The following is a 22646-nucleotide window of genomic DNA, read 5'->3' on the forward strand; positions in this document are numbered from 1 at the left end:
GTGTTGCTTAAAATATTCCATATATGCAACGTACTTTTATTCTGTACAAGATCCACAGAGGCTAGGATGGAAACAACAGGAAAAAAAGGACCATACCTGGTTTCTCAGACTGACAGGCTACACATTTGTTATCTTCCGTCTTATTTGGTACAAGGCATATTCCACAGTCCCAAGAGCCTTTCGCCTTCTTAAATTTGTCTCCAAAGCCCAGAGTGGCTGTTGTGTCAGTGCTGCTCGAGGAGGATGTCACTGTCACCGAGCTGTCTGTGACCACTGGTCATGTCAGAGCAGGCATTACTCCCGTTCCAGGTTTTGGTGTCTCACATGCTATACATTTTGTAGCTTCCGGTTTGTTTTGGACAAGACATGTATCACAATCCCACGTTCCAGGTACTGTTTTGAATTTGTCTCCAAAGCCCAGCATCCCTGCTGGGGGCGCTGCTGGCTTTGAGGTGTCGCATTGACTTGAACTTACTGTCTGTTTCATACTCTCAACTGTTGAGGCTTTAGTAGCTTGACAAGTTACACATTTGTCCTTTATGTCTTTGTTTTGCAGAAAAGGGTCACATGTATCAGATTGCCAGTACGATGCTTGTTTAGAAGTCTCTTTACCTGCAGAAAAAGTTGTTATTGCAGGCCTAGTATAAACCACTGTGCTTGTCGTAGGTTGTGCAGACGTAGAAGAGCGTGTTTTCAACAATCCAAAGTCTAGGAAGCAAGAAAAAAAAGTCTTCCTGTTAGCGCAGCACCTCACTACATGTAACTAAGTGACTTTACTAGAGGGCAAAAATTTCAACTCAGGTGCCAATGGTTACAACTAGACATTCAGACCGAGCGCAACAGGAAGTCCCCAGAAATCTTATCGAAACGGATGAAATTTCATCTGCTGCACTGGGTCACAACAGAACATTTCGTTAAAGCTTCATTTAACTCTTTGTTTCCAAGCAAGCTTTAAATCAACATTTTCACTGGTCGATACAAGTACAAACAGACAGTAGCTGACTGAAATCTGACAGTCCAACGTGGAATGGAAATAATACAATTTGATTAAGACGCGATGCCCAATCGAATCAGATTTCTAAAGCTCCTCCTTCCGTAGCAGATGACTCAAATCTACTCCAGTAACTGTACAGAAGTTTGTACTCGGAGCAGCAATCCATACGGTATTTTCCCACAGATGCCGAATATTAATTAAATAATAAAAACTCAAGACAATTGAACAACTGTCTAATTTTCTATAATCTTTGTTCAAAATGCATCGGACACAGGACAACTACTTATTTAAAAGGTGGCAATTTTAACAGAAAAGACAAGCTACTAATACAGAAAGACTAAAGGAAATGCATCTTAAACAGCAGTTCAAGTTGCTTGTAAATCTACATTGAACATAGTTGTTTTGTGGTTTGTTTGTTGGTTTTTTTTTAATCAAAAATGAAGTCTTTGAACAATGTGGATTTAGATTCTGCTTCTTTTAAACCGATAAAGAAAGTGAATGTCACTTCACTCAGAGGTCTTTCCTTAAACAAAATGCACAATGTATTTTCTCTCACTTAGCTCTTTCCAGTAGAGAAATGTGCTGCCTTCTTAACAAGTATGTAAGTTAGAAGAAGACTTTTGGGAAAAGATCAAATTCAATAAAGCCCTTTTTCTTAAAAGATATCTTTTAACAAACGCAGCGCTTAATGTAATGCTCTCCTACATTCATATTTATAGCAGATACTCTATTAACCATAAGTCGTGTGTTGGTTTTTTTTTAATAAAAAATGCTAGCGTATTTTTTGCAGCATCTTTTTAAAAGGAGTTCATTATCTCTCCAGGATTTTTTAGAACGTCTAAGACGCTTCCTTCCATTAATACGAGGGCAGTGGTGAAGGGACCACCAGCAAAATCTTTGACCTCCTCTTTCTGTGTGTTGATGTTGGTTGAGGTGGTGGTGTCTTTTGAAACAAAAGAAAACAAAAACAGCTTTCACAATGTGACCTAGTTAGAGCAGATTATACTCACTTTTGTTAGAAACAAGAATTTCCAGCTTTCATGCTTCTCACATAAGAATCTTCACAAATTCTACTTACTTTGCAATGCTTTATGATTACAAGCAAAACAAAAAGCAACAAAACAAAACAAAAATTATAAAAGCAGATCTGTCACTGGAAAAATACTGCAGAAGTCCAACACTGCCTGGAATTGCTAGCATGCGCAGACAGGACAGATTGAAGATTTAATAAAGAAAAAAAGAAAAATCAGCACTTCAGATCTGAAGTGCTAAAGTTTCAGTTACCTAGGGTAAGAAAGGGCGTCACTGGAGTACCACTGGGTCCAGAAAGTTCTGCCGATTTTACAACGGGAACACTAAATGTAAACCCAATCTGCTATGAACAAGAGAGGTTTTTCAGATTCTCAAGCCACAGGAACTTCAATCGAATGCACACACAAAACCAAATCTGAAAGCTGCTCTTCACATTTGTAGCACGCATGCTGAATGACAAATTATAAGCCAGAAGCCTACATACTTTTCTCCATCAAGGCAGATTCTGCTTTAGTGTTCTGCAACAGCCTACTAAATGCCTAAGAAAAAAAGTCAAGCTCCTTTATTATTTTACTTACAGAAGACGTAGGTAGCACTTCTGCCTCAGTAGATTTCACAACTGGAGATGAAAACGCGAACTCAGGACTGCTAACGGTACTTGTTGGTTGTATCTGTATTTTCAAAAGAATTAAAGGTTTATATTTAAGAGCAACAACTACCTGAATTCACTACCCAACAGAAGTCCCGCAGTGACGTCGAAAAACCTGATGTTTGAGTTATTTTGCAGATAAAAGTAATAATAAAACACAGGGAAGTTTCCAAGTGGGTATAGGACAATATCTTCAAAACCAAATTCCAGAAACTGAGAGGAAAAGCTGGAGATGCTACTTAGGTCTAAATGCACGGAAAAGCAAGCCAGGAAGCTGAAGAACGGCAAACTCAGCCCAATGATACTCCAAGAACTTCAGCAAACACCTCAACATGTTAAAGCAGCTATCTACTTCAAACCGTACAAAAAATATTTCAAGTACTCTGGAACAGATTAATGTTTATTTTATTGCAATAATATGCCAATTATTGCACCCTAGGCTCATTCTATGTGAGGCTTATATGACCACGTTACCTCTAATTTAATAACTTAAATAAAGTTGTGGTTTAACCATTGCAGGCAACTAAGCACCACACAGCCACTCGCTCACTCCCTCCAAATGGAACAGGGAAAAGAACTGGAAGTAAAGAAGTAAAGTTGTTAAATTTGAGGTAGCATTAATGACTCATCGCATGTAATGGCTACCTGGAAAGACAAATGCCATAACCCTGTACATACTCCCCACTCCTTCCCCTTCTTTCCCCCAGCATTTATTGCTGAGCACGATGCTAAATGGTGTGGAATATCCCTTCGGTCCTCTGGGCTCCGCTGTCCTGGCTGAGTGCCCTCCCAGCCTCTTGTGCATCCCCGACCTCCTCGCTGGCAGGGCAGCGTGAGACACAGAAAAGGACTTGTCACTGTGTAAGCACTGCTCAGCAACAGCTAAAACACCAGTGCCTTACCAACACTGTTTTGCTCACAAATCTGCAACACAGCATCATCTAGCATCATCTACTACGAAGAAAATTAACTCTACCCCTGCCAAAACCACTATAAATAACTTGGCATAAAGTCCACACCCCCCTTCCCCCGCAGACTTCCACAGCATTTGAAGCAGTTATACAATCACGTTAAATGGGAGTTGGCAGGCTCTAAGACTGAGAGAAGCAGAATCAAAACATTTATGCCTTTTCCCCAAACTGGCATACAACCCCAATTCATTCAGCTGCGTAGAAACTAATATTTGTTAGTTTCATGAGCACCACAGTAAAAGTCAACTCGCAATAAAGCAGTATACTCATTGTAAACATTATTTATAGCATAAAGATTTACCTTGCCCGCTGCCGTCGCTGCTGCATCTGCCATGCCTGCCGCCTCCGTTGAATTTGCCACGCTTGTCGTTGCCACTGTTGACTTTGCCTTGTCCTTTGTCTTCAGTAGATATGGCATGCCCGCCGCCATTATTGGATATGTCAAGCCTGAGGGCACTGTTGAACATGTTATGCCTGACGTCGCCGTTGTATATATCATGTCCTCCACCTCCTCCTCTGATAGATCTGTCAAGTCCTCCACCTCCGATGGATCTGTCATGCCCTCCACCTCTGATGGATCTGTCATGCCCTCCACCTCTGATGGATTTGCCATGCCCGTCGCAGCTGCTGGAGTTGCCGTGCTCATTGCTGCTGTTGAAACAGCGCTCGGTGACGCTGAGACAGCGCTACTACCAACGAAACTAGAATTGAACTGAGGCAGCGATGCAGCACTGATGGGTAGGGGTATTTTCGGTAGCACTGGTTCCTCCACTTCCTAAAGTTGCAAATTTTAATTTTTCTTATACAAGACATACTACTTTCTCACCCCATCGCACCCAATTTATTAACAAAATTAAATAGAACAAAAATCCATACAAATTAAGAGAAAGCAAGTTTCCAGAAGAAATCCCGATCTCCCCACCTCTGTCTACCACGTCATTTTAATTTATGGCAGGCCTGCTTCCACATTATACTCTATTCAACAACTGTACAGCAAGAACACTGAAAGTTAACTCAAAACCTGTGCAGAACAGAGAGGCACAGATCACATTTTTTTTCTTTCTTTTCTATACTTTAGTCATCAAAGCTCTGGAGAAGCATCATCCTTTCTAACTACCCTCGCATGGCTTCAATTAAGAGTACACTCTCAAGACAAGTGAGAAAGTGTTCCTCTTGCAAAATTAGGCAGGATAGCTGCCAAAGTTTCTAAAGTCACTACAGCAGGGAACGTGGAAAAAGGTAATGTTTAAAGAAGCAGGTAGGTTCAACAACCAAACTAAACACAAAAAGCACCAAAGAAAGTCAGACTAGCAGCCCTGAAGATTGTGTTCTGGTAAATACAGTCTATACCATGTATCAGGATGCAAATATAAAAATCAGAAAACAGCCTCCTAACAGCTTCAGTTTTCATCCCTGCCACTTACTTTATTTGATTACTAAGATTGGATGAGTTATGTTTTAAATGGCATAGAAAATCTGACCAAAATTTGTACAGTACTATCATGATCTACTTAGAAATGACTAGGCAGGGATGTAAGTTGGTACTACTGATATTCAGTGCATCCTGTAGCTTACATCTGTTTCACAGTTTTGATTTGAAAAGTTTATGGAACTTTTGATATTTGGACCATTATTTTATTTGTGTTACAGGAATAAACAACAGTGTTTATGATTTCTTTATATTGCATCATCCGGAAGTCCCATTTAATGATTTGAAACTTAAATTAACTTAAATACTTAATATTAACTTAATATTAATTAAATACTTAATGTTAACGTAAATACTTAAATTAACTTACAGGCAGCTTATATAACATCCAATAAAAGAAAAAATAATCTGAATATTCATGGTCATAGTTTTATGGAATAGATTTTTCCTATTAAAATGAGAAAAAAACTCTCTCACAATGAGTTTGGTGAGTATCAAAAACTGAGTCATCGTTAGCAGACATGCAGAATGCTGTCTTCTACTACTCTTTTTCACACTCTTGGCCTGTATCTTTCTGTATGACTTAAATATGAAACCAAAAATTAAGCTTTTTTTTTCTTTTTATACTTGGCACTCGTTTCAAGTATCATTCCTGTAGAAAAACTATACAAACCTTCACCAAAACATTACTTCTCTTCTTAGGACTCATTCATTCAATTGCTAACGAGAAATGTTATAGTTTGAAGAATCTCCAAGGTAACAGAATTAAAAATTTCAAAATTACATAAGCAAAGTTCAGGTATTCAAACACAGGAAATCAATTGGAGCCTGCTCTGAAACCCACAAGAAAACAAAAACAATGCAAAAATAAAGCGGTATTGTTATAATTTACTATGATGCAATAAAACTGACACACTTAGCTAGTTCCTTCAGTAAGCTCAGTGACAGCAATTAATTTAAGAGTCACTTACCTGTTCTTGTACAGCTCTTGATAAATAGTGTATTCCTCTTTCCCTTCTCATTTTGCTGCCTCCGCTACTCACTCCTGAAGACAGACCATTGGACGCAGCAGTACTGAATTTGTAGCTGGTCACATTGCTAGCACACGACAGTACAGAAGTTGGGGGAAACAAGAGAAAAAAAAATTACCAGCCAAATTGTTTTTTCAAGATATTAGAGCTGTTATTAGTCCTAGAATTGAAACCTGCTGATCAGAAAAAAACTAAAGCTGTCTCACAAGTTGCTAAACGCTGGTAAATACTTGATGTTCTAAATAGGAAAAACTTTATTAACAGCAGCAATGAAAAGGACATACATAAGTGCACCGTTCACATGGGAACAATGACTAAGCCAGAAGACCTGAAATAGAAGAGCTGATTTAGATTGTTATTTTCCAGTGCTTCCTTTAAATAGGACTGGTTCTCTGATTCTGCGATGCACGTGTATCTTTTGCAGGGATATAAAAGAACAGCTCACAAAAATACAGAAAGAGTGCACATATGCACACATACACATGGGAAACACTGCCAACAGCTCTGATAGAATAGGGACGCCTTAGACTTGTGTGGCAAGGTAATATGGCCTAAGCTTCAGAAGCAGCTCTGGCTTTCATGTGGCCATCAGCAGGAACAGCAGAGGTGTTTGGGTATGCCAACATTCCAGAAGTCTTTTCAGACATGAATACAGATCCCTTTTGTAAGGCATACAAAGGCATTTTTCTGGTACTTAAAAAAGCCTAGCTCAAAACCAGAAAGATATCCTAATCCAAGAGCAAATGGGGAAAAAATAACCCAAACCAGAAGTGGAATAGGGAATAACTCTAACAAAAGTACTATGGCAAGAAAATGAAGTATGCCTGGAAAAACTGTGACATCAAAGCTTATCTTGCAGCCAATCAGTCAGTCAGTACAAAAGTGCGTTAGATCGCACTGGAAGACACCAGGTCAGACTCCCACAATACTGCGGAGGAGAACTGGTCTAAACTTGTCAAATACTTGACAACAGCCTGCTTAGCACTGTAACTGCATAGAGGAAGACAGATCCCTAAGGCATATGCTCAGACTTTTCTCTAATCCAAACTGTCAATCCATTAGAATTCTGAAAAAAGTCTTACATCAAAATAGATCTTCATTCAGACAACTATCGCTTGCCCGTAATAGCCCATATTCCTCTTTCTGTTAACACCTGTGAGCTTCAAGGGGGCAAAGACAGTTGTCAGCCTTCAAGCAAGTCTAATCTACAATTGGACTCAGGTTTAAAATATATATACACACACACACACACGTAGATATATAGCATTGGTGGGCCAGAGATTTACTGAGTATTCCAACTCAACTGTCCAAAGGGACTCTTGCCAGCAGATCAGTGTGGTGCTCCTGCTCCAGAACATGGCACCCAACAGAGACCAGCATCACAAAAAACACTACCCCCACTACCTACTCTACAAAGAAAAGGTAGGGCACTGCAATAAACTTTGTGAACGAAATCAAAAGCAGTATGAGTTTTCTGTATCTCCTTCCTAAATGGAGAAGTAGAAAGGAGTTCTAACAGAGACAATTTAGAACAGTTTGAAAAAAGCATAATTAAAACCCAGCACCTGATTGCACCTGTACCAGAACCTTAAAGCCAGTCGCTTCCACCCCTAAAAAGGTGGTTGTTGTGAAGTCCAACTTTTAGATGCCAAAACAAAGTGTTGAGTTCTTTCTGCAAGCCAAAGAATGCCCATGGTCACACAAGAATTGCTTGGCAGATGAGCATAGAGTCAACAAAATTCCCTGCCACTGTTCTTTGAAAAGAGCAACCCCCTAAAAACCCAGTGCAAAGTCTCTTAACTCAAGTATTATTACCCAAAACACCATTTGCCCAGAAGGAAAAGCCATCAATATTATCTGGAGGATAACTCATTTGACCTAAACCAAGAAAGCAGTATAACACAAAGCAGTCTCCTCAAGAAGAAATTCAATTAATTCTTCTGGATTTTTTTTTATTTTAGAGATGAGTTAGCATTTGGCCTCAAATGATTCTAAAGAACACATGGTCTTCATGTGAACTCAAAGCAGACACTTAACTTCATCATGAAAGGAGTATTAAAAAAAGAATAATAAATCATAAATCTTCCTCCATGTTTTTGCTTAAAAAATAAAGAAAAAAACACATCAGTAAACATCCTCCTGAACCGTAACTCACTTCCCCTACTTCACCTTCTAAAGAATACTTCAGAAAGAATCATCCCATTAGGACAGAGCTTTCAAACTGCAAGCAATTAAATAGCTAAAACTAATAGCTTTTCCCCTAGGGAACATTAGGAGGGACAAATTATTTTGTTATAAGTAAACTGAGTTATAAACCATGAAATATCTGTCAAAGCAAAATTTGTAACGCTACAGATTTAGTTAAACTACAAAATGAGCCATATTTCCTATAGAAGGAAAAAATTAGGCCTCCAATAGCAAAGATCCTTTCTGTGGATACAGCATTATAACGTGCCTCGTTTCCCATCTTCGTATCCTACTCAGAAGATAAACTCGGGATAAAAAGTGGTGTATCAGTAGTTTTATTCTTGCTCATCTTCCTTCCTTTCATAAAAACAACAATTTTCTCAAAGTTATATTGATCTTCAAACACAATCCAGACTTTGCAGCTCCCTCAAAATACAAAATTTTCATTGGATTTCCCATTCCTTTTACTGAGAACTGTCACCACCTTTCCAAAAAGACAGGCATGCAGACCGTACTGAAAAAGGAAATTTCTTTCTTCCTTCAAGTAAGTTTTAAATTAATAGATGTCATACCTTTCAGATGGTTCTGCTCGCTGTTCTGCAGGCAAAGTCTTCTCTCTCATCCCCTGCAAGTTAAGTTTAGTTCAAGAGTTAGCTGACTATGTACAGAATACACAAAGTACCAACAACCACTTAATGTGTTTTTTTCTGGTTTTTATTTTATTTATTTATTTTTAATTTTATAGCACTGAATACACCTCACCTACTTAACGTTGTTCCCTAATTCAGCATTGTGGGTACAGTTCAGTTAAATTTTGGGGCTAAAGTAAGCATCACTGCTTCACTCAGCATTGAGGACAAACTGATAGAACACTAAATCAAATTTGTCAAATCCTCTAACAAAGAAAGTAATTAATTTAAACAAAATAACAAAAATTGTGCGTGTGGGGGGGAGAGTTTTCATCAAAACTTGTGTTTACCAACCCCGTAAAAGGGACATACTTTTCTGTTTTCTATCATTTATCAACAAACAAGCAAAAAAAACCGAAAAAACTCTACCCCCCCAAAAAACTAAGGAGTTGCTGCTACATTCATTTTAGAACTTTACCAAATGGAGATTGTGCTGGCTAAACAATACAGAGATTGAAAGAGTTAAAAGCAATAAGCAACCAGTATTACTGTCCACTTTGATTTCCAGCCTAAAAAGCCCATACACTTAACACGTGGTCATTTGTACACTCAGACCGATACTGGAAACACAGATGTTTTCGCAGAAAGAGATGCCCATTTAATTTTATGGAAAATTTATCAGACTCCATCTACTCCAAAGCAATCAAAAACGATAACTCAGCACATTGTCAGAACTCTCACTTGGAGCACATAGCTCACCTGGAATAGTTTACACAGAACACGAGCATGTTTCATCAGTGACACCTTTGTGTACATGAGAATATAGAAGGAAAACATTTCTGTCTTTTAATATTCTTTCACTGAGAACAGGATGACTCAATAGCACATCATGACATCGTGAAAACAACCACAAGACACTGAGTGTTCCAAAAACAGAATTAAATCCATAAAAGCTCAATCTATTTCACAATGGTTCCCACTGCCTTAAAGCTCGCCTCAAACATACTATCAGTACTTTTTGCAAAGATAGGATAACAATTGGTTTGAGAAACATTCCAAGACTGGAAAAAAAAAACAGGCACATAAGGACTCAAAAATGTACTCACTTGGAACTTTGTGTCTACTCTCTGGCAAATTTTGCTGGACTGAGTAGTTGAAGTCGGTGATGGTTCAGAATACCGCGTATAACGCATCGGTTGACGGTTTACCGTTGGTGTCACAAGTCTCTTAACAGGTGGAGGCTGGAATGCATTCTGGGATTCCAGCTTTGAAAGGGAAACAGCAATCAATTTATCCTTACGTCCACCCAAATTAATTCCAATATTTATTGATGAAAACAAATTACAGAACTATAAACCTCCCCCCATCGGTCTTGGCACTCAGTGAATACAATTTGAAAATTCTGAAGACCGTTCAACTTGTAGAGGGAAATCACCAGAAAACCAGTAACGAAATCCATAAAGCTATATATAAGTAGCCAAAGTCTGACTGAATTCCATTTCAAAATTTGGCAGTTAGCTTCATAGACAAAATAATTCATGCTACCATAATTAAAATAACCCATGTTCCTAGAATATGCTCCTATCTTTTCCTCTGCCCACACTGTGATTTTTTTTTTTAGTAGCTTAATTCATTAATTTAACATTCGAAGTGTTAAGCAACTAATTATACAGGCTTCTGGGCTTCACATTCCCTACATTTTCCCTCTTCAAAGTTACACAAACAATAGAACACACTCAAAAAAAAACACCTTGTCAATCTTACAATAATCTCATTCATTAAAATATGATCCAATGCTTTACATGTGCATTAGATGCACTTCAAGTAGTGGGTTTGACTTCCCTTTTCAAAGCATTTTCACAGACCAGAGTTAATTTTTAACACAGACCACTGCGTGTTCTGCAAAACTGACTTAACTGAACTGTCAGACAGAAAACAAAGCCTAAAGGCTACAAGATTTACCGATGGCTCCGCCTGCGGTCTTAAGGATCAGAAAATACAGTCTTAGGAAGCATGCTATTGTTCAAATCAATACCAACAGGAAATTTTTGTTTACGCTGCAGCTTTAATTTCACAGTATCTCCCAGCTCTTAGTAATAGGATTCACACTCTCTCTAAAGTATACAAAAATGCATCTTTCTAAAAAATATTACATTCAGTTTGAAACCTTGAATAAGACATGTTTTATGTAAGTTCACAAATCTACTTCGAGTGAACGATGGTTCATTGCTGGTTTTAAAGGTAAAAAAGAAAAATATTAAATCCCCCAGTTAGGCATTCAATACACCAAGAGCTATTCTGCCTGGTACAGTTCCTTGAAATATGAAAAATACCACATCACTGCTACCCACTGCAGAAGTTTAGCCCGAGTGCACAAGTGTTCCGTCAACCGCATGTTCACTTTAGCAGGAAAACACACGATCGTCTCCTCAGCAAATAATTGCTTCTCATCACGGGCTACCCTTCTCCCGCCACCATTATGAATTCTAGTATTATGAATAGACAATCTATCTCCTTTCACCCACTGACAGCTGCGTGCAACATTCATTTAGTGGCTGACAATTTCAGGCTCTCTCTTGCAAATCTGGCAGATCTTTCTTAATGCCTTATCACAGGTGTATTGCTATAATATAACTGAGAATTCACACCAGATTTGGTTTTAGTTATTTGGATAATATTTATGATATACTTCACTTCTCCATGCCCTTGTAATTTGGCAGATGGTGAAAAGATGGTCCAGGAAATCTGAGATGTTTGTAAACTCTGAAGTGATTGTAAACTTAATTATACATCCATCCAATCAAGGAATTAGCACAGAAACTTCTTGAGACACTGTCCCTTTGCTCATTAGAACAGAAGATGAAAAGTTTGCACATCTTGTTATTTCCTTCAGTCACCTGATCTTCAAGTGGTCATTTAAGGGTTTTGCAATTTAATAAGCCCAAGGATACCCCTAACTAAAGTCATCAAAAAAAGATGACTAGTTTTCATTTTTTAAACAAAATGAAAGGAAGTCATGCTTTACCACAGTATTATCACCAGTTCTGTGCTACCTCCAAATAGGAATTTAGGAGCGTAAGATTTATAGCGTCGGAAATTAACGGTTTTCCTCGTCTTTACTTTGAATGGTGATAAAAAGCAGAAAAACTAGTTTTCTGTGCCCGAATGAACACGGAAGTCTGTACAAAGTCTATATGACCACTCAATCACCATTTTTCTATTTGTGATCATTTCTTCAAGAGAAAACTTGCCTCAACAGGAATTTTAATATGCAGCTTCACCCCAAGTTGGGGGACAAGATAAAACGACTTGGTGTGTTCTAGAGTTGCTGCTCTCAACTTACAAAGATAACATAATTCTTAACCTGAGTAATCTTCACAGCCCATCATCTATTGTGGATACATGCCAATATTAACTTGATTTGATGTCTATGTTGTCACTAAGGTTTGAGAAAATTTTTCTAATAGTGATAAAGCATTGAAAAAGTTATCTACCTCAGCTTAAGACATTATTGGTTCTTACCTTTCTTCGTTTGGACTGGAAGTCAGTAATATCCGGTTTATCTATGTCCGGAGGCTAAGGGAAAAAACAAAGCATAAATATTAGAGGGCAATTTTTTTTTCCTGAGACAGAGGGTTCCCTGCAACAAAAATGTGGGGGTTCATGGTCAACTTATACAACACAGCGGCAAAAGAGATGCCATTCTTTTAGCATCCTGTTGAAAAAATAGCGCACTAAATTAAACCGGCCACAACGTAAGGAAGAATAGTTTTATCTTTATCCTTTGATGGCACATTTACTAAGTTTTATAAACACATGAAGCAAAAACAGATTAAAAGATGTGCTATTTACCAACAAAGAGCTTGACAGCTTCTCCACTGCCTCCAAGATGCACCGTGCAGCGGTACTTAAGGTAGCGCGGGGCCGCACAGTTTCTTGTCTAGCTTTCGCTCTCTTTTGTGCCTGAAAAATTAGCATTTTAAGTGTTACAATGGTCAATTCTCAGCTAAGGAGGCATGTATTTTATGTCCCAAGGCTACACTGATGATACAATCAATATATTCCGATGACAGAGAAAAATGCAGTCACTGGGAGTTCAAGCCATAAAGAAGAGAATACATTCGGAGTTTAATGAAGTTTACCTTGGGCCTCAGTGCATCTTGCATGTGCTTGTTGCACGAGCAATAAAAGAACTCCGTACTTGTAAAAGGTCAAGACGGATGATGCTAGGACTGCTAAGGCCTCCGAAGCAGTAATCAGGGAAACAGAACTCAAGAAAAGGCTTGTGGTGGTACAGAAAGCATTTTCAGTAACAACACAGACCTCAGAGTTTCACGATGGTCTAGCTGTACCATCTTAAAATCAGTGTATACAATCATAACCAGGAACTAGTTTTACTTCTCTCTTGCTTCCTCCCTTCCCCCAAGATTAAAGTTGGCTGCAAATCTTTGTCTTAAAAGATAAAGATCTGATTTAAACTGTAACAGATCTAAACATTACACTGAAAAAGTAAACTGTGTATTTGCACCACCCAACTTCAAATATCAGTCAAAAACTTCCTTTGGTGTGACTTTTTTTCTTCCCAGGTTAAACCCCTCATATAACCACACTGTGCTTATCACACGATGTGAAGACAGGAAGCAGACCACGCAGCATGTAAAAACACAAGTGAGACTCACAGAACCACAGAATGGTTAAGGTTGGAAGTGACCTCTAGAGATCGCCTGGTCTACCCCCCCGCTCAAGCAGGGCCACCCCGAGCAGGTTGCCCAGGACCATGTCAAGTCAGCTCTTGAAGACCTCCAAAGAGGGAGACTCCACAGCCTCTCCGGGCAACCCGTGCCAGGGCTCCATCACCCGCACAGTGCAAAAGCATTTCCTGATGTTCAGACAGAGCCTCACGTTTCAGTTTGTGCCTGTTGCCTCTTGACCTGGCACTGGGCACCGCTGAAAACACAATGGCTCTCTATGCTCTTTGCACCATCCATTCAGGTATTTATATACACCAATAAGATCCCCCCTGAACCTCCTCTCCTCCATGCTAAACGGGCCCAGCAGTCCCTGCCTCTCCTCAGAGGAGAGGTGCTCCCAGTCCCTTGATCATCTTGGTGGCCCTTCGCTGGACTCTCTAGTACCTTGCTGTCATTCACAGCAAGCAGCAAGAAGCAAGCTACTCTCTCCTTTAAAAGCCTAGTATTTTGGTTCCTCTTTTTACTATAATGCAGTAATATTGTAAAAAATAAAAATAGCCGACCAAAGAGGGTTCCCAGCTTTGCACCACAAGGTTTCAAGGTTTCCCGTAAGTGAGGTACTTGTACTGCCCTTTTTCCGTTGCAGAAATCGACTGTCAGAACAGAGCCAGCAAACCCGCGTTTTCATTTTCTTAAAATTCCTTTTGATTTATTGATAAAAGTCACTTTCATTTAAATACATTCCTACCAAACCTGATTTGATTTTCCATTTCGATTCAGCTCTAGCTAATCAGAGTTGTCAGCAGTTTTTATTTGCTATTTCCAAGAACTCTTGGGGGCAAATAACTCTCTTCAAGAACTATATGAATCGTTCAAAACAGAAAGCATGTTACTGCTTATCTTGAGACTGCATTTAGTCCTGCATGCCTCTGTGTACCAGAAGAACAAAGGATCAGCAAAGTTGATTTTAGATATTTTCAAAGACTGCAGGCTTATACAACATATCCATAGCATGAATGTAGGCATGCTTGGAAAAGAAGATCCACAGATAAATATTAGCCAGGTTTGACTACAGTAGCTTTTGCTACCATAAACACAAGTTTTCAAAGTTAGGCTGTCATTGGTTTTTTTGCATCAAGTTATTTTAACGTAATGTAGTCAGAGGCAGACAATGGCACTTAAATGGAATTTTTTGAAAGACCTAACAACAGAGGAAACCCCAACTACCAACAACTAGCCCAAACTGCCATTCTTGTTCTTTCTGACAAGTATTACCTGTGGTAAAAACCGTTATAAAAGAATTTAAACAGAAATCAATCTCGTCTATTTTTGTAGACCAAGAGGGCAGAAGAGCAACTGTTACCACATATTCAGCTCCCTGCTCCAAGCTCCTTTGGCAGTGCTGCTTTTTTTATTTCCATCACTATTTCCCACTACACTACTTTTCTCATACCCGATAAGGTTCTGTCTCTCGCTGCCTAGATCTTGCAGCTGCACCACCATAGGCCGTCTTTCCGGGGTAAAATGGAGAAAACCCAAGCTGCTTTTCCTTAAAAACAGACGTGCTTCCACATGCCTACGGAAACACAGTACGATAAGTGGATAGAAAAACAGGTACACATTCAAACTGATTAAAAGAAATACTGTGCAGTACTTACAGGACACAGTCCTCCAAAAGCAGATAAACCGAATGCAGGTTTCTTAGAGCTAGCTGCAGAATGCTGCGAGAGGGAATGAGTTCTTTCAGCTTCTGTGGGCCAGAGCAGTGACGATGAAGTATTTTTTAAAACTGCAACATCTGCCAAAATGACGTATGCTAGATGTAAATGCCTCTAGTACGTACAGAACTTTAACAATAAAGATCACACTAATTCAAGTTCTTCAATACAGAAAAATAAGCATGACTTCAGCTTCTTTAAATAGATCAACTTCACGTACAGACTGAAAACCAAGTATCACCTACAAACTTGAAAACTGTTCACAGAGCTGCAAGTAGTTTTCAGCAATCTTACCAAGTTAATACTGTGCTTCCAATGCAGATTTTTTTTCCTTCATGCTAAGATAAAAGAGGACCGCATAAACATCAGTGCATTTGTACAGACAAAGCTTTTTACTATGTTGGTAAAAGGCTGGAGGCCAGCACAGATCATAATCGCACAGGTTTTAAACCTGGAAGATTCCCCAAAGGCTGCTCTAAGAGTTAACGATCTTCTGCCCATGTATGTTTTACGAAGACACACCAGAAAGTTCTAGTGCACTCAGGTTATATTGCTAAAGCCCAGCAACTCTACTCTCAGCTGTACAAAAGTTCTCTGGAAAACCTGCTGAGCACACGTCAGTCCCTGTCTCTATGGGGGACTAGAAAAAGCTGCAAACCTGCTGTTCGCCCTTTCAGCGAGAAGACCTAGGTACCAACCTACATCGACACGATGCTTATTTTTTATTTTAAAATGGTGTGCTTTGCTCAATGAATTTGGCAAAAGACATGAAAGTATTGACAGCTGAAGCCTTCTACCAAGAAAGGTCTGAGTCACTCTTCTAGACAATCAGCCTAGTTGTCAAGCTACGGCAAGTCAGCCTGATTTCCTACCGTCCCACTTCAAAATTTACATATAACCTAGCTGAATGTGTATATTTCAGCATCGACTCTTTCTAACATCAGGGTATCATAAACGTATTCCAAAGCACGCTTCTATTAAAAAGGTGATAGGATTATATACTTCTAAAACACTAAAAATTCAATTTAATTCTCGCATCCAAAGTTGACATTCACCTATTTTATTTACTAAGGTGATGTGGAATATTAAAGAACGCAAGGTACTTCACATTAAAAAAAAAGTCAATTAAACAGAGAACACAAAAATCACCTTCAGCAGATGCTCTAGAGGAGGAATCACTGGTTGTTGAGATGTTATCATCGTCTTTTTCAGAGGTAGAATCTTCTATTTCTTTTATGAAGGACAGCCTAGGACTGCCAATGCCAAATATAGAAGATGTCGAGGGCTGACAAGGTGGGACAGGAGAATCCAGCATGGTATAATTCAGATGGCTCAAACGAAGAGAGGGCCTTGTTAACACAACTGGGAAGTTCAGTGCTGATCTACTTGTGGATGGTTCTAGACAAGAACAGGGAGATAATTAGCTTTGCTATTAACAAGCTCACAGAAGCCAAAACCTGTTTCCTATCGACAGCCATGCTATTGCCAAGTTCTAAGGCAAAAAGAGAGAAGCCAAATTTAACTTCTTCCTCACCCAGATACGGTTGCATCTAACTGTCTGGCTACAACAACAACACTGCTTGCGATACACAGTATTAATGTTGCATCCAGAAGTAGTTAACTATGAGGTTTTACAACACCACATTCTGACCCCGTGCTCAAATGCTCTAACGCTGACTTGGCCGTTCACTAAATCAAACATATATACTCCTTCTCCCATGTACAGCTTGCAATAAGCTTTACAAAATTTGAGATTACACGGTAAGTTACAGATAACACTGCAGCTTCCATAATATTGGAACAAAGGTTATATTAATCTGAATACACAACATGAAAATGAACGTTTGCAGTACTTTTTTCCCAAGTTCTTCCATATCAGCTCACGTTAGAGGCAAAACATCATCTACCCATTAACTATTGGGATTTTGACCCAAGGGACAAGGATGTTGACCCAAGTAACCAGATAAGCATTTTTGCCTCTTGAAGCAAAAGGTCTGCAAACAATGCCAGTGGCCTGGAATAGGTGGCCTTGAAGTCTATCTTGCTAAATGAATGGAACTATTCATGGGTATTTTGCCTGATGAAAGCCTACTGTCTCTCCCAGGAATCTGGGCAATTCAAATGACTTTGAGCCACTATCCTCTTGATACTTGAACTGAAGCTTAAACTAGTTAGTTCAATCTTCATAACCACTGCAGTACCACTAATTAGCTCTCCAAACCATGAGCAGATTTTTAGGACAGCACCGTTTGAGATACAGAAAGTTATTGAGGCGGAAGGCCACCCAATATAGGCTCCAGCACAATGATACCTCAGAAATGAAGAGACACATTGGTTTCAAAATGTAGTAATAATTAAAAAAAATAATCTTATTCTTAAGCATAGTAACACCCACGGACAGCAACATAAGCTGCATAAGGTTCGAGGGTGTCCGCCTGCTCCTGAGCTCCTGGAGTTAGCAAGCTTGCAGTGCAGCTGTTCTTACTGAAAGCTCCTTTCACGCAGTTACATAGGAAAGCCAACATGTGTTCCTCAGTCACGAAGACCTTCTCTATTCTTTTCTCCAAACTCATTCCCAAGCTACAGCTACACACAAAGCCATCAATCTCCTTGTTTACAATTAGATGAGATTGGAGGCAAAGATATTTCCTCCTTATTTTTTGATTCTGCCAACAACAGAAGCAACTGACTTTCCACATTATCTATGGTTACCTACGCACGCTCAGACAAAACTTCTTTACTTATTAAAAGCTGACTTCCCCAAAACAGCTAATTTAAGAGAAACTCAAATAAGAATAGATGCAAATTTATACAACAGGACTACAGGAACAGTGAGAGGCGCTGGATATAAGACAAATTAATCTTTCATGAGGTAAAGGACTTGCAAACCTCGTTGCCAACGGTCAAATACCTTTTCAAAGACACCCCCTCCCCCCGCGTAGACCTTAAAGTTATTGAATATTTTAAGGATAATAATCTCATAAACCACATCCGTGCACAAGTTCCCCAGTTCACCATCAAGTTAACAAGGAACTTTACTAAATTGATCAAAGCCCAAAACAAAACAAAACAAAACAAAACAAACAAAGTCGGGACACGAGACGGAATTTTCCTCTGCCATTCTAGCATCTAGTCTTTTGTTTCGAAGGCTGCAAAACAAATTAATTTTTTTAATTGCCTTAGGCAATTAGACAGATTTTCATTCCATATCTTTTAAAAGATGGAAAATGCAACCCAGCACACTTGCAAATGACTTATTTTCAGCATTTAGCACCTGGCTAATAGAGTACCTAAAGTTAACTGATGCCTTCCAAGAGCATAAGATGTATGCTTTGTAACTGTGTATACAGTTTAAAGCTAAGACGGTTTCACAAACAGTTGTTTCGACTTTTTTGTTTGTTTTTTTTTCATTCTGTCAAAACCCTCATTCCAATTTCCTTTTGAAATTCAGATTCAAAACTAGAAATCTGTGAATAAATACAGATGGCCAGAATTCCAAATGATTTTTTACATACCTTGTCTACTTATTCTTGCTGGTTCATGCGTGAATCTCTCATCGATTATGGTATCTTCATCTGCATAATCGTGGTGATAGTTTACCGGAGTCTCCTCCTGGTTTGCAGATTCATTTCTGTCTACACACTCCTCCTCACGCTTATTGAAATACTTCTGCAGCCACGCCGGTACAATATATTTCACCGTTTCTGTCATTCTGCTAATTATTCCCTGCTTGAAAGAAAAAACACTTGTTTAATTACAGAAACACAGTCAACAGCATATGCTGGGATACCACCTTCCACGGACCTTGAAGACAGATATTATACAGCAAATATTCACAAGACGACGACGAGGTTGATCCCTGGCATAGGATCGCTACACTTCTGGTAAACCTAAAATTCACCTAAGATTGATTTACAACTACCTATCACTTTCTGCACTTCCAAGTGACCTTGGCAAGGTTCAAAGTTTTGAAACCTCTGCCAAAATTCACCAGCAGGTCGTCAATCTGCAAGGCTATCAGGAAACTCTACGCCTGAACAGCTCCTGACCTACAGACTTGTTCCAGGACTCTTCCTCTTCGCACCCTCACGTGAAAACCAACTAAACCAGAAGTTCAGCAACTATCTACTGCGACAGTCAGGACCATACTACCCATTAAAATCAGTGAATCTAAATATTTTCAATTTTAGTAATGCTGAATTGCAGTGACTATACGCACAAAAAACAGTTCTGCTCTCAACAGTCAGGCTAACCCAGAAGATGTCCTGGAAGAAACACAGCTATAGCTATAGCACCAGCACCTCCTCTTGCAAGAGCCTTCTAAAGCTGTTGCCGTATTTTGTAGAAGACTGACTCTGCAGCATACATCGGGTACGATCGGAGAATTCCCACCTGACCGAAATCCCCAGGAACTACGGTTAAATAATATCCAGAAAACTGACAATCATGAGCTAGGCATCCTGCTAATCATCCCTCCTGCAGGTAGGGGGAAAAAAAAAGTAAAATAGATCCAGGACTAGTTCCCAGGAACTTCAAAGCTGCTAACTATACTGTCTACAGTGCCCAGGCACCTTCAGAGCTTAATGGTAAGAGACAGAGGGTTTGGTGGGCTGTAATTATGATCACAACCACACAAAACACATCTATTTAAGTATTTCTAAGAATCGACTTATCGACTAAAGTTGTAGGGGGAAGGATGAGAAAAACAGCGGGGTAGGGATCAGAACCAGAGGTATAACCTCACAAAATCGCATCGGTCGCTTTCGTGCCTCCCCAACTGCATCACTGAGAGACAATTAACATTAAGCCACAGAACCTTCTGCAGAGTGGACATGATATTGAAAATAAACTGAAATTAATTGACAAATGCTCTAAGCAAGCTATCTGCTCAAAGCTCGCCCTTTTACGTTATGAACATTTGCACGATTCGTCTGGTTACAAAGCTAACTGCTATAATAAATGCACACATGTAACACCGATCAGTTTGTCTATTTATCAATCATTAAAATTCTTCCCCGATAAGTTACTGTTAATTTGATCTGCGCTGGATGTGCAGCAGCCATTCTCTGTGCAGAATCCCCCAGATATCCCCACGCACGTGTTTGCTCTGGCACACTCTTTAAATAAACCTACTGGAAAACACGCAGAGATAACAGACAATGGAAAAGTTAGAAAACCATCTCCACTGATTATTTTTAATCCACGTGTAAGGTTTATCAGTTAGCTACACAGTGTCGGCACACGCAAGCTATGGCACTTTCAACATTAATGCACTGTTCAAGCCAGAGGTTTCAACGGTTGCTCTGTAAGCGTGGGGAATGTTTGCATTGCCCTTCCAGGCCAGCTTTAGATGGACAAGATTGATTGTCAATATATGGTATAAGGGACTTGGCATTTCTGCAAGTGATAAAAACCTAATTGAGCAGCTATCCACGCGTAGCGCTCCCTTGGTTTTGCATATGATAATCAATCCCCTCAGCTACGTTGCTCATTTAATAGCGGAGAGGTTTTGGCTGAACAAACGTGCAGAGGGCATCTCCAGAGCATCTCTCTGGGCGTCCTGACATTTCTTAGCAAAGAGCTGCTGGGAGGGATCTCGGCGCGTCCCCCCTCCAGCACGGGGATTTTCACAGCCCGAATTGACGGACCGCTTTCACCATCAACCTGCTGTACCCTACAGCACAAACGAGAAGCAAAGCCTGGCAGGTAACGTTCAGAGAATTGATGATGGGCTGAGGAGGGGTGCAGGGAGCGGGGAAAGCCCTGGGGGTGGCACTGGGGGTCCTGAGGGCAGCGGGCTGGGGGTGAAGGGGAGGGGGAGGAGGGGGGTAATGGGCTGGGTAGAGGGGTAAGGGGGTAAGTAAGGGGCTGAGGGGATAACTGAGGGGGTTAGGAAGGGGCTGAGGGGGTAACTGAGGGGGTTAGGAAGGGGCTGAGGGGGTAACTAAGGGGGTAACTAAGCGGTCGAGGGGGTAACTAAGGGGGTAAGGAGGTGGGTAGGGGGTAACTAAGGGGATAAAGGGGCGGGTAAGGGAAGGGGGTAAGTAAGGGGGTAACTGGTGGGCTGAGGGGGAAGGGCCCGCTGTGGGGGGGCCGCTCCTCACCCGCTTGCTCCTGGCACAGGGGGGCTTCGCGGCGCCCAAACGGTGGCGCCGCCTCTTCACCTTGCCGCCGGCCGCTCCTCCTCCTCCTCCTCCTCCTCCTCCTCCTCCTCCTGCTCCTCCTCCTCCTGATCGGGCTCCTGGGCTGCCGCCCGGCGCCCCGCCGCCACCGGCCCTGCCACCGCCGGCCATGCCGCTGCCGGTCGCGCCGCTACCGGTCGCGCCGCCCGAGGCCATACCGCCCCCCCCCCGCGTTCGGTGCCGTCACGGGGCCCCCCCGCCCCCCGCCGCCACGCGCCGCGGGGCCTGCCCTGCCCCTCGTGGGAATAAAAATGTTGTTTTTGCAGAGTTACGTTGTTTAAAGGTAAGGAATGGGGTATTGAGGTGTGCTTGCAGCGATAAGAACGCTTAGCAGGCGACCTTGTAAAACGCAGACAACCAGACTCCGTAGAACAATTCGGGGAAAATCACGGTGTTGAGTCAAGTCAGGTAAGTGAAGAAACATCACCGCTTCAACCAGTAAAAAAGTCAAATCTGAAATTTAACAGGCCGGCAACGGAAGGCCATGCATTGTCTGGGAAGCATCAGACAGATTGTGAGCCTGGATCACCCCCTGAGTGGGGAAACAGGGGAGGGTCCCGTCATCAAAAAGTATATAAACTGGGTTTTGGAACCAGCAGGGGCGCTCCTGCTCGTGGGACGCCCGCCACTGCGATCGCGAATAAATTCCTGCTTCGCTGAGCTCCTCGCCTGAGCCCAAGTTCTTGGCTACGGAGTGTTTCTCACAATTTGGGGCTCGTCCGGGAGCCAGTCGCCTACTGGGGAGCCCCACCGCCGCAGCAGCAGGAAGGCATGCCCCGCTGATTTCAGCGGTCCTGTGCATCGACGGCGGCGGTTCTGCGGAGAGCTGACAGAGGGCCCGAGACTGATGAAAGAGGCAGGATCCGTGAAGGAGTGGGGAAGGGAAGAAGGCAGGCACTCCGGGTTTGAGAATCGATCCGGTAACTCTGTGCACAGACCAAGGTAAGAAATAGGAAGTATTGCCTTGGGGGTCGGGTGAGACTCTGTGTGCCGTGTGATTGAGACGTACTTTTGTACGGAGCGAGTGTGGAGTCCTGATCCGCGGTTCCGCAGCTCCGCGAGGGGCGCGGCCGGAGACGGACGAAGCGTGAGATGAGGGAGAGAAAGGAAGAGTCTCGGGAAATGCGGTGTAT

At 41.1% G+C, this 22646-nt stretch overlaps 3 protein-coding genes across 6 annotated transcripts in view; 1 reads left to right on the forward strand and 2 right to left on the reverse strand.

The window, feature by feature from the left end:
* Nucleotides 1-22646, forward strand: part of LOC136786324 (nuclear pore complex protein Nup153-like) — a 378386-nt gene that overhangs the window by 40478 nt on the left and 315262 nt on the right. The window lies entirely within an intron of this gene.
* The window catches only part of LOC125184246 (tRNA selenocysteine 1-associated protein 1-like), a 41581-nt gene that overhangs the window by 7628 nt on the left and 11307 nt on the right, over nucleotides 1-22646 (reverse strand). The window lies entirely within an intron of this gene.
* Nucleotides 97-22002, reverse strand: LOC125184245 (nuclear pore complex protein Nup153-like). Of its 2 annotated transcripts, none has more exons than XM_066991159.1 (13): nucleotides 21436-21927; nucleotides 18847-19057; nucleotides 16481-16729; nucleotides 15272-15411; nucleotides 15067-15189; nucleotides 12775-12885; nucleotides 12445-12498; nucleotides 10029-10187; nucleotides 8866-8918; nucleotides 6047-6173; nucleotides 3948-4421; nucleotides 2605-2697; nucleotides 97-708 (listed from the first exon to the last, which is right to left on the reverse strand). In XM_066991159.1, the coding sequence occupies exons 1-13, from the start codon at nucleotides 21667-21669 to the stop codon at nucleotides 694-696; spliced, it is 2043 nt and encodes a 680-aa protein (XP_066847260.1). In that variant the 5' UTR covers nucleotides 21670-21927; the 3' UTR covers nucleotides 97-693. The 2 variants fall into 2 exon arrangements, with proteins under 2 accessions (XP_066847260.1, XP_066847259.1); XM_066991158.1 differs by lacking the exon at nucleotides 97-708 and adding an exon at nucleotides 732-1937 and having other exon boundaries at nucleotides 21436-22002.

Source organism: Anser cygnoides, chromosome 2, assembly GCF_040182565.1.
Source record: "Anser cygnoides isolate HZ-2024a breed goose chromosome 2, Taihu_goose_T2T_genome, whole genome shotgun sequence".
In the NCBI taxonomy this organism is placed as follows: domain Eukaryota; kingdom Metazoa; phylum Chordata; class Aves; order Anseriformes; family Anatidae; genus Anser; species Anser cygnoides.